The 12,174-nt window shown below is 43.4% G+C and overlaps 1 protein-coding gene across 7 annotated transcripts in view; it reads left to right on the top strand.

Moving 5' to 3' along the window:
• Positions 1–4,622, top strand: part of LOC129022338 (POTE ankyrin domain family member J-like) — a 90,337-nt gene extending 85,715 nt beyond the window's left edge. For 3 of the 7 annotated variants that reach the window (XM_054468453.2, XM_054468452.2, XM_063659652.1), the window contains 2 exons: positions 1,601–1,721; positions 3,227–4,620. In XM_054468453.2, the coding sequence (XP_054324428.1) occupies positions 1,601–1,721; positions 3,227–4,555 (1,450 nt within the window). In that variant the 3' untranslated portion in view covers positions 4,556–4,620. Of the gene's footprint in view, positions 1–1,600; positions 1,722–3,226 lie in introns of all 7 variants that reach the window. The other 4 variants (XM_054468450.2, XM_054468449.2, XM_054468448.2 and 1 more) reach the window with 3 other exon arrangements.
• The last annotated feature ends 7,552 nt before the right edge of the window (positions 4,623–12,174 follow it).

Below are 12,174 nucleotides of genomic sequence, written 5' to 3'. Positions count from 1 at the left end.
TGTAGTGGCTTTATTTCTGAGTTGTCTATTCTGTTCCATTGATCTATGTAGCTATTTTTATACCAGTACCACACTGTTTTTGTTACTGTGGCCGTAGAGTATAATTTGAAGTCAGGTAATGTGATGCCAACATATTTGTTCCTTTTGCTTGGTATGGCTGTTGCTATTCAGGCTCTTGTGGTCCTACATGAATGTCAGCATTTTAAAATAATTCTGTGAAGAACGACATTGGTACTTTGGTAGGAATTGTATCAAATGTGTAGACTGCTTTGGGCACTGTGGTCATTTTCACTATATCAGTTCTTTCAGTCCATGAACATAGGATGTATTTTCATTTGTTTGTGTCAGCTATTATTTTCTTTAGTGGTGTTTTCCAGTTATCTTTATATAGATCACTCACCTTTTTCATTAAGTATTTTCCTAGGTATTTCACACTTTTTTGCAGCCACTGTAAAAGGGATTGGATTGTTGATATGAACTCTCGGCTTGGTCGTAGTTGGTGTATAGTGGTGCTACTGATTGGTATTCATTAATTTTGTAACCTCTGAGACTTTACTGAATTCATTTATCAAATATAGGAGTGTTTTATAGGAGTCTTTAGGGTTTTCTAGGTATAAGATCATATCATTGGTGAAGAGAGAGTTTGACTTCCTCTTTTCCAATTTGGATGCCCTTTATTTCTCTTGCCCAATTGCTCTGCCTAGGACTTCCCAGTTTTATTCTTAATATGCATGAAATAAAAGTAAAATGGAAAGTGCTTAACGATGAGTTTATTTCACATCTCTCTCTCATACACAGATAAAATTAATTCAAAATCCTATGTTAAAAACATAATATTAGACCCTGTCTTGTTCTAAAAGGAATTTCTAAGTTGTTTATAAAATACATAGGAATCAAGAATACAAGTGGAAAGTGTTTCCAAAAAATAAACATAAAAAGTATGAGTTACAGGCCACAGACCAGTACCAGTCCCTGGCCTGTTAGGACCTGGGCCACACAGCAGGAGGTTAGAGGCAGGTGAGCAAGCAAAGCTTCTTCTGTTTCCAGCCACTCTCTGTTGCTCGCATTACTGCACAAGCTCCTCCTCCTGTCAGATCAGCGGTGGCATTAGATCGTCCTAAGAGTGTGACCTGAACCCTGTTGTAAGTTGCTCATGCAGGGGATATAGGTTGTTCACTCCTTATGTGAATCAAATGCCTTTATGATCTGTCACCATCTCCCGTCACCCCCAGATGGGACCATCTAGTCACAGGAAAGCAAGCTCAGGGCTCCCACTGATTCTACATTTTGGTGAGTTATATAATTATTTCATTATATATTAATAATAATAGAAATAAAGTGCACAATGAATGTAATGTACTTGAATCATCCTGGAGCCATCCCAAACCTCAGGTTCCTGGAAAAATTATCTTCCGCAAAACCAGTCCCTGGTGCCAGCATGGTTGGGGATACCCGGTTAACAGATGTGAGACCCCTTTGCCTTGTCTTGGAATAATGTGCAGATATACATTGTGTGAATGACATCTGATGGCGCCATCTTGCCCTGTAGATCATTTTAGGGATACCTCCAGTATTTCATGAAAATTAAAATTTCTTCTAGTGACGAACAAAATGATACTCAGAAGCAACTTTCTGAAGAACAGAACACTGGAATATTACAAGATGAGATTCTGATTCATGAAGAAAAGCAGATAGAAGTGGCTGAAAAAATGAATTCTGAGGTATTTAGTTATTTTCAAATGTTTTTATATGTGTATATATTTTCTAAAAACTATATTTTGGAAATATAAAGGATTTTTAAGTCATATATATGTGTGTATATATTCTATATATCCTTTGTCATGTATCTGTATATGTACATATAGGATAAAGCCATGTTCTTAATTCAACTCCATTTGCCTGCAACAGTCAAGTAGTGATCTTCACAATGGCCTCAATCCAAAGAAGAAGCATTTGATATTTTTCATAAGAATTGATGATTTTTCCATATCAAAAATAAGTTTTGCTACTAAAAAAAAATTTTCCAGTTTTTGGACATTAGTTTTTTAAAAACATGTTAATAGAGAAGTCAATTGATTGTTTTCACTGATAGGAAAGTAGGAAATGTATACCTGGGTCAGAGGCCACATTGTGGATGTCATCATCCTTACTTTTGTGGAGAAGAACACTTTGCTCCAAGTAGTTTCTCATTTCAATGTAAAGAGGTTTGAAAACAATGACATGCCATGATACACATTTAGTGATAATTTATTGATAAGTATTTTGTTCCTAGAGAAATAGTTACGTATATTTCCCCTATTTCACAGTTACTACTCTTTCAAACATTATAAAGAGGAAATAAAAGTTATCACAATGGCAAATAATCTCATGATTTCTAAGAAAATCTCTATAAGTTGTATCTTACCATTCATATTTTGAAACAAAAGGCTTCTTTTGTATTTATATATTTACAAAACCACAGAAGTAACTGTGGTTTTGTGGAGGATCACTAGAAGTAGCATCAGCAGACCTGGGGAAAATCCTGCATCTTGTATATATTTTTTGACCTTTTCTTTTAAGAATCACGATCTTAAATGAGTTCAGTATTGTATGTAGAGGTGCAATGCTTACATACAGATGTGTACAGTGTAGAAGGGTACAGTGCTTAGATTTAAGTTATAAATAAATATAATTCTTATAACTGAGTATAAAAATATTAGAAATGTAGAATATCGGTAAAATGTTCTTCAGTAAAAGTAACTTAAAGAACTTTGAGAAATTGCTTCTGTCCAAATATATGCATAGCTAAGGCTCTTAGGATGGTGTGGTTGATAGGTTAGATATCAGAATATAAACCTAATCTTAAAAATATAGTCAAATGTATTAATCTTATATTTTATGCCTCTGGGTTTTTTGTAACTCAGAGAAAGGCTTTTTTTAATTCTGAGATTCTTAAAAATCCTCTAGTGATTTATTTTTCATCATCTTTAAATAAATATTTAAACTTTTAGGAATTCAGGAGCAGATTCCTAAAAGTTTAAATCTTTATTTAAAGACCATGAAAAATAAATCACTAGAGGAATTTACACTCTATTAGGTTTGAAGTTTTGTCCAGTTTTTTCCAGTTAAATATCCACTATGGGGATTCTTTCATTATATAAATACAGATGTTATTTTTTAATTTCAGAAGAAATCATGATATATCAATCTATTGAGTGCTAACTAAAAGTTCCCTTTGTTTACTTAGCTTTCTCTTAGTTATAAGAAAGAAAAAGATCTCTTGCATGAAAATAGTACATTGCAGGAAGAAATTGCCATGCTAAGACTGGAACTAGACATAATGAAACATCAGAGCCAGCTAAGAGAAAAGAAATATTTGGAGGAAATTGAAAATGTGAAAAAAAAGAATGATAATCTTTTAAAGTCTCTACAATTGAATGAGCTCACCATGGATGATGACGCCGCCGTGCTCGTCATTGATAATGGCTCTGGCATGTGCAAGGCCGGCTTTGCAGGCGATGATGCCCTCCGGGCTGTCTTCCCTTCCATCGTGGGGCGCCCCAGACACCAGGGCATGATGGGGGGCATGCGTCAGAAGGAGCCTTATGTGGGCAATGAGACCCAGAGCAAGAGAGGCATCCTGACCCTGAAGTACCCCATGGAGCATGGCATCATCACCAACTGGGACGACATGGAGAAGATCTGGCACCACACCTTCTACAATGAGCTGCGTGTGGCTCCCGAGGAGCACCCCATCCTGCTGACCGAGGCACCCCTGAACCCCAAGGCCAACCGCGAGAAGATGACCCAGATCATGTTTGAGACCTTCAACACCCCAGCCATGTACGTGGCCATCCAGGCTGTGCTGTCCCTGTACACCTCTGGCCGTACTACTGGCATAGTGATGGACTCTGGTGACGGGGTCACCCACACTGTGCCCATCTATGAGGGGAATGCCCTCCCCCATGCCACCCTGCACCTAGACCTGGCTGGCCGGGAACTGACTGACTACCTCATGAAGATCCTCACCGAGCGTGGCTATAGGTTCACTACCACGGCTGAGCGGGAAATCGTGCGTGACATCAAAGAAAAGCTGTGCTATGTTGCCCTGGACTTCGAGCAGGAGATGGCCACGGCGGCCTCCAGCTCCTCCCTAGAGAAGAGCTACAAGCTGCCTGATGGCCAGGTCATCACCATCGGCAACGAGCGGTTACGCTGCCCCGAGGTGCTCTTCCAGCCTTGCTTCCTGGGCATGGAATCCTGTGGCATCCACGAAACTACCTTCAACTCTATCATGAAGTCTGACGTGGACATCCGCAAAGACCTGTACACCAACACAGTGCTGTCTGGTGGCACCACCATGTACCCTGGCATCGCCCACAGGATGCAGAAGGAGATTGCTGCCCTGGCGCCTAGCACGATGAAGATCAAGATCGTTGCTCCTCCCAAGCGCAAGTATTCCGTGTGGGTCGGTGGCTCCATCCTGGCCTCGCTGTCCACCTTCCAGCAGATGTGGATCAGCAAGCAGGAGTATGATGAGTCAGGCCCCTCCGTTGTCCACCGCAAATGCTTCTAGGTGGACTCTGACTTAGTTGCGTTGCACCCTTTCTTGACAAAACCAAACTTCGCAGAAAACAACATGAGATTGGCATGGCTTTAATTGTTTTCTTATTTCATTTTTTGTTTTGTTTTTTATTGGGTTGACTCAGGATTTAAAAACTGGAATGGTAAAGGCGAGAGCAGTTGGTTGGAGTGAGCTTCCCCCAAAGATCTACAATGTGGCCGAGGACTTTGATTGCCCATTGTTGTTCTTTTCAATAGTCATTCCAAATATTGTGAGATGCATTGTTTCAGGAAGCCCCTTGCCCTTCTAAAAGCCACCCCACTTCTCTCTAAGGAGAATGGCCCGGTCCTCTCCCTAGTTCACACAGGGGAGGTGATAGCATTGCTTTCATGCAAATTATGTAATGCAAAATTTTTTGAATCTTTGCCTTAATACTTTTTAATTTTGTTTTATTTTGAATGATCAGCCTTCGTGGCCTCCCTTTTTTGTACCCCAGCTTGGGGTGTATGAAGGCTTTTGGTCTCCCTGAGAGTGGCTGGAGGCAGCCAGGGCTTACCTGTGCTCTGACTTAAGGAGAGTTGGATAAAAGTGCACACCTTAAAAAAATTCAATGAGGAAGCATTAATAAAAACAGTATTTCAGTACAGTGGACAGCTTAGCATGTTGACAACTGAGAATAAAATGCTCAATTCTGAACTGGACAATGTAAGACACAACAATGAAACACTGGAAATGGAAATTCAATTACGTCATGGTAGACTGGCTACTGCTCTACATGATTGTGACCAAAGTCAGATAGCTGAAAGAGACTTCTTTCCAGAGAACAAGACATGAACAGGTTTATTTACAGAAGACAATGAATTCTCATTTATCTAACCTAAAAGATTACAGATTCTTTCTCAACAAGTCTAATGTAGACAGTAAAATCAACAGGCTAAAAGTTAAGCTCCATGAAACAAGATGAAACTCTGAGAGAAAAGATGGGGCAGGCCGCCATCTTTCCCGTTCAGGCAACTTAGTCATTACAGCCTGCGGGCTTTGGAGAGTACAAATCCACCAGGGACAGAAGAGATCCCACAGCACAGCATAGCTGCTTTACCAAATCATGGCCAGACTGCTTCTGTAAGCAGGCCCCTGATCCTGTTCCACCTCACTGGACAGGACCTCCCAACTGGGACCTCCAGCTACCCCCACCAGCATTCCTTTGCCAGTGTAAATTTGAAATGTTCCTGGGACAGAGCTCCTGGAGAGAGGGGCAGGCCACCACCTTTGCTGTTTGGGTGACTAGCCATTCTGGCCTGCAGGCTTTGGAGAGCCCAAGCTGACAAGGGATAGAAGAGATACCTCAGCACAACACAGCCATGCTATGAAAACATGGCCAGACTCTTGCTTAAATCAGTCCCTGACCACATTTCTAGTCAGCGGGTGAAATCTTTCAACCAGGGTCTCTGGCTACCTTGACTGCTGTTCTCTGGCCAACAGAGGTCTCAGGTCTCCCTGAGTCAGAGCTCTCAGGGGGAGGAGCACATGGTCATCTTTGCTGTTTGGGCGACCCAGCCATTTCAGCCTTAGGGCTTCAGAGTGTCTGAGGTGGCCAGGGGCTGACGTGAACCCCCAGCACAGCACAGCTGCTCTATAAAAACGTGGCCAGACTTTTTCTTTAAGCAAGTCCCTGTTCTTGTTCCTCCTGACTAGGTAAGACTTCTCAACTTGCCTCCAGCCACATCTTATAGGTTTGTTCAGATTGGCAACAGGTTCATATCTCAGTGGTACAGAGCTGCCAGAGGAAGGGGTAGGCTATCATCTTCCCTGGAAAATACGAGGCAATTAGGGACTTGAGGGGACTCCCAGCATACTACAGCAGCCCTTCAGAAAAGTCGCCGGACTCTGTAGTTGATGGGCAGGTACTCCTAGGCTGGGTCTCTAGCCAGCCCACCACTGGAGCTATCAAGCCAGTAGCAACTCGGCAGTTCCTTGGACAGAGCTTCCAGGAGAAAATGAAATCCTTTCTGCCACTGCCTTTGCAGTGAACTGCCCTTGCTACCCTCAGAAGATATATCAACGGAGCAAAGACCCTAAGTGCCATATCAACACCTTCAGTAAGCTGCAGTTGACCCAAAGAACAAGCCAATTCATCTCCCATGGGTACCACACACCCTCCACTACTCATCACCAGACAGGGAAGCCTGGCTTGGGCCCACAGCACAGACCCTCCATCCTTGGCTGATTACACTAAGTGATTGCTAACTCACATGTCTCTGGGATGGAGCACCCAGGAGATAAGCAAAGTGGTGGAGCAGCAAGTCAGGTGATGTGGAGCCCAGAAGGCAGGGACAGCTATCTCTCTAGGGTCCACTTGCCCTTGTGAGGCACTTTATCCCAGCACTTTAGGAATGCTGAGGTCAGACCAGCCACATCTCGTGCAAGATTGCCCAGCAGACATCAGGTCCGAGAGTTCCCCTTTTAAAAAAGGGGACTTGCTTAAAAAAGAAGTCTAGCCACATTTGTGTAGAGCAGCTGTGCTGTGCTGGGGATTCACTTTTGAGAGAGTTCTCCTCTGAGACCTGGTCTCTGGAGGCTGGGCAGTCTTGCACATGAGATGGGGCTGGTCTGATCTCAGCACTCCTTAGTCTACTTGCCTCTCCCAGGACCCCAGCCTGGCCACACCTGCTTACAGGGCACTCTCGGATGCCCACACCATAGCTTCCATGCTAGTGGACCATACCTGATCAGTGGAGAGCTGCAGCAAGGTGGCTCCTACAGCCATGCACCAGCCTGCACATTACCTCTCCATACTGCAGCCCTTTATATGGAAACTTCCTACATCACTTCGCTGTGTGTGTTTACACAGGTGGATTTTGCTTTACTTGTCCTGACAGCACACAGGAGTGCAGCACACACCCCAACCCACATCAAATGCCATTAAAGAAAAGAAATTTCAGCCCAGAATTTCATGTCCAGCAAAATTAGGCATCATAGTGAAGGAGAAATAAGATCCTTTTCAGACAAGCAAATGCTGAGGGAATTCAGTATCACCAGATCTACCTTATGAGAGCTCCTGAAGGAAGCACTAAATATGGAAAGAAAAGACCATCACCAGCCACTACAAAAACGCACTGAAGTACACAGTCCAGTGATGCTAAAAACCAACCACATACATAAGTCTGCAAAATAACCAGCGGACAGCATGGCGACAGGATCAAATCCACACATATCATTACTAACCTTAAATGTAAATGTGCTAAATGCTCCCATTGAAAGACACGGGGCAAGCTGGATAAAGAACCAAGAACCCACTGGAGTATGCTGTCTTCAAGAAACCCATCTCACGTGCAGTGCCATACATAGGCTCAAAATAAAGGAATGGGGAAAAATATTTCAAGCAAATGGAAAACAGAAAAAAGCAGGTGTTGCACTCCTAGTTTCTGACAAAACAGACTATACCAACAAAGATAAAAAAAGAGAAGGACATTACAAAGGTGGTCCAGACCTTTGATAAATCTCATTGCTTGATACCAACCTGGGCTGCTTTAATTGCCCAAACCCATAGGATAATTTGCTGAGGTTGTGGAGCTTCTCCCCTGCAGAGAGTCCCTGATCTCCCAAAATTAGGTAGAGATCTAAGGTTGATTTTGCTGTACAACTCCTTTTCAGAAGTTTTACTCATTTCCAACAAGGAAGGCAAGTTTTCCTGCTTCCATGACAATGGAGAGCAGGCACCTCCTTTCCTGAGTTTCAGCTTGCTTCTGACAGGGAAGGTGAGTGTAAGTTTTTTCCAGCTTCTAAGATGGCAGAGAACGATCACCAGCCTGAGCCATATTTCCAGGTAAGTAGCTGAATTAGAGTTTTGTCTTAAAATTTTTCCTTAATGGTTAAAATTTAAGATTACCCACCAGCTGCTTTTAATTTCTCCTTACCATTAGAACACTCAGTAATCATATGAATTGTGCATTTGTTTGTTTTGCTTAACTCTTTTTGTTTGTTTATGTTTGGGGCTTTATTGTTGTTGTTTCACTTTTCTCCCATCTCTTCCTGACTTGGTCAAATCCAAAGGAATGTTCCAAATTGTGGGGAGCAAGGCATTTGAAATGGCTAAAACTCCTGTGGCTAAAAAAACAAAAAAACAAAAAACAAAAACAAAAACAAAAAACACACACAAAAAACAAAAACCCAAAAAAACAAAAAAAAGCAAAAAAAAAAAAAAAAACCAAAAACCACCAACAACAAAAAAACTCCCAAAACACACACAAAAAACAAAAAACAAAAAATCCAGTTGGAAATTTTTAAAAACTTTTTTTTTTTATAAGGGTCTCATCTACATAACAAGGCCATCTTTTGCTAGCAAAGGCCAAACTGAAGGAGTAATGGTGGCGACCCAATGTTAAGATTCTGCCCTGTTCACTACAGAAACCTGAGTTTGGTTCCTAAGTCTAGTTCTTTCTGTTTGATATTTGTGTTACTTCTAAAATATCAGCAGTTTGTCCCAGCTATGATGTGGTAGTAAGAGACTCAAAACGATTTTCTTTACAAGTTCTATGATTAAAAGCTTGATTAAAAGAAAATTTCTTTTTTTAAAATTGTACTTTAAGTTCTGGGGTACATGTGCAGAACACGCAGGTTTGTTACATAGGTATACACATGCCATGGTGGCTTGCTGCACCCATCAACCCATGATCTACATTAGGTATTTCTCCTAATGCTATTCCTCTCCTAGCCCCCCACCCTGACAGGCCCTGGTGTGTGATGTTCCCCTTCCTGTGTCCATGTGTTCTCATTGTTCAACTCCCACTTACGGGTGAGAACATGCGGTGTTTGGTTTTCTGTTCTTGTGTTAGTTTGCTGAGAATGATGGTTTCCAGCTTCATCCATGTCCCTGCAAAGGACATGAACTCATCCTTTTTTATGGCTTCATAGTATTCCATAGTGTATATATACCACATTATCCAGTCTATCACTGATGGGAATTTGGGTTGGTTCCAAGTCTTTGCAGTTGTGAACTGTGCTGCAGTAAACATACGTGTGCATGTGTCTTTATATTAGAATGATTTATTATTCTTTCAGTACCCAGTAATGGGATTGCTGGGTCAAATGTATTTCTAGTTGTAGATCCTTGAGGAATCATCACACTGTCTTCCACAATGGTTGAACTAATTTATACTCCCACCAAGAGTGTAAAAGCGTTCCTATTTCTCCACGTCCTCTCCAGCATCTGTTGTTTCCTGATCTTTTAATGATGGCCATTCTAAGTGGCGTGAGATTGTATCTCATTGTGGTTCTGATTTCCATTTCTCTAATGACCAGTGATGATGTGCTTTGCTTCATGAGTTCTTTGGCTGCATAAATGTCTTCTTTGGGAAGCGTCTGTTCATATCATTTGCCCACTTTTTCATGGGGTGGTTTATTTTCTTGTAAATTTGTTTAAGTGCTTTGTAGATTCTGCATATTAGCCCTTTGTCAGATGGATAGATTGCAAAAATTTTCTCCCATTCTGTGGGTCGCCTGTTCACTCTGATGATAGTTTCTTTTGCTCTGCAGACACTCTTTAGCTTAATTAGATCCCATTTGTCAATTTTGGCTTTTGTTGCCTTTGCTTTTGGTGTTCTAGTGGTGAAGTCTCTGCCCATGTCTGTGTCCTGAATGGTATTGCCTAACACAAGGACATTTCTGTGCCTGAGTGTCATACCACCCAAAGTGATTTATAGATTCAGTGCTATCCCCATCAAGCTACCACTGACTTTCTTCAAAAAATTAAAAAAACTACTTTAAATTTCATATGGAACCAAAAAAGAGTCCGCATAGCCAGGACAATCCTAAGCAAAAAGAACAAAGCTGGAGGCATCACAGTACCTGACTTCAAACTACTCTGCAAGGCCACAGTAACGTAAACAGCATGGTACTGGTACCAAACCAGGTATACAGACCAATGGAACAGAACAGAGGTCTCAGAAATGACACCACACATGTAAAACCACAAGATCTTTGACAAAACTGACAAAAGTAAGCACTGGGGAAAGGATTGCCTATTTAATAAATGGTGTTAGGAAAACTGGCTAGCCATATGCAGAAAACTGAAACTGGGCCACTTCCTTACACTTTATACAAAAATTAGCTTAAGAAGGATAAAAGAGTTAAATGTAAGACCTAAAAGCAAAAAACCTAGAAGAAAACATAGGCCACCAGCCTTAGGGTAAATGCACTTGTAGTGAAATGCATGGTACAAACACGCATCCCCTGTTTCCTTGAGTGGGTGAGGTTGGTGGCTGGTCCACCTGCTCCAGGTGGACCCTTACATAGGTGGCTGGTTGCTCTTTGAAGCAGCTTGGCCTTGCCTGGCATGCACAAGCTTCAGTGCAACAACTGTCCTATAAATGGAGCCACACAGAGGAAATGAGCAGCAGGCTTAGGACCAGGGTGTGCACTGCCTTTGGGGCTCCAGTCCGTGCCTCAGGGGTGGTATGGCACTGCGAGCTTCTTGGTTGCCAAGAGGAAGACCACAGGTCGTTTTGAGAAGGACTTCATGTTCAAGTGCAGAAAGCAGCCAGGATTATCATCTAGGGTACTTGTTCCTTCTGTGGCCCTGGCTAGAATTAGAATTTGGGCCAATGCAGGACAAGCTCACTCGGAGCAGTGTGGCAGTACCTCGGGCCTGCGTGTGCCAGGCAAGGCCAAGCTGGCTCAAAAAGCAACCAGCCACCTCTGCAAGGGTGCACCTGCAGCAGGTGGACCAGCCACAAACCTCACTCAACCAAGGAAGTAGATGGCCTGGTTCCCACAGCTCTAGTGGCTGCCACGTGATGACTGATAGAGCAGACGCCTTAGGAAAAGCAGATGGCCCTGTGGCCCTACCTTTAGGGAGGAAGAAGTGATGTCCATGTCTGGCTGCTAGTTGGTGACTGGTGCACCTGCTCCTGGCACACCCTTGCAGAGGTGGCTGGTTGCTCTTTGAGCCAGCTTGGCCTTGCCCCGGCATGCACAAGTTTCAGTGCAACAACTGTGCTACAAATGGAGCCACAGAGAGGAAACAAGCAGCAGGCTCAGGAGCAGGGTGTGTCCTGCCTTTGGGGCTCCAATCCATGTCTCAGGGGTCGTATGTCACTGCAGCCTTCTTGGTTGCCAAGAGGCAGACCACAGGCCGTCTTGAGGAGGACTTGACTTTCAAGGGCAGAAAGCAGCCAGGATTACCATCCAGGGGACTCGGCCTTCTGTGGCCCTGGCCAGACTTAGAATTTGTGCCAAGGCAGGACAAGCTCACTCAGTGCAGCGTGTCAGTAGCTGGGACCTATGCATGCCAGGCAAGGCCAAGCTGGCTCAAAGAGCAACCAGCCACCTCTGCAAGGCTGCGCCCAGAGCAGGCGGAGCATCCACCACCTCACCCACTGAAGGAAGTGGGGATGGCCAGGTTCCCACAGCCTGAGTGGCTGCCACCTAATTGCTGATGGAGCAGAGGCCTTAGGAAAAGCAGATGGCACTGTGGCCCAACCTTTAGGGAGGAAGAAGTGGTGTCTATGTCTGGCTGCTAGTTGGTGACTGGTGCGCCTGCTCCTGGCACACCCTTGCAGAGGTGGCTGGTTGCTCTTTGAGCCAGCTTGGCCTTGCCTGGCATGCACAAGCCTCAGTGCGACAACTGTGCT

The sequence above is a fragment of the Pongo pygmaeus genome, chromosome 22, assembly GCF_028885625.2.
Source record: "Pongo pygmaeus isolate AG05252 chromosome 22, NHGRI_mPonPyg2-v2.0_pri, whole genome shotgun sequence".
In the NCBI taxonomy this organism is placed as follows: Eukaryota; Metazoa; Chordata; class Mammalia; order Primates; family Hominidae; genus Pongo; species Pongo pygmaeus.
Note: the sequence above shows the minus strand (reverse complement) of the source record. Positions and strands in the feature narration are given on the sequence as shown.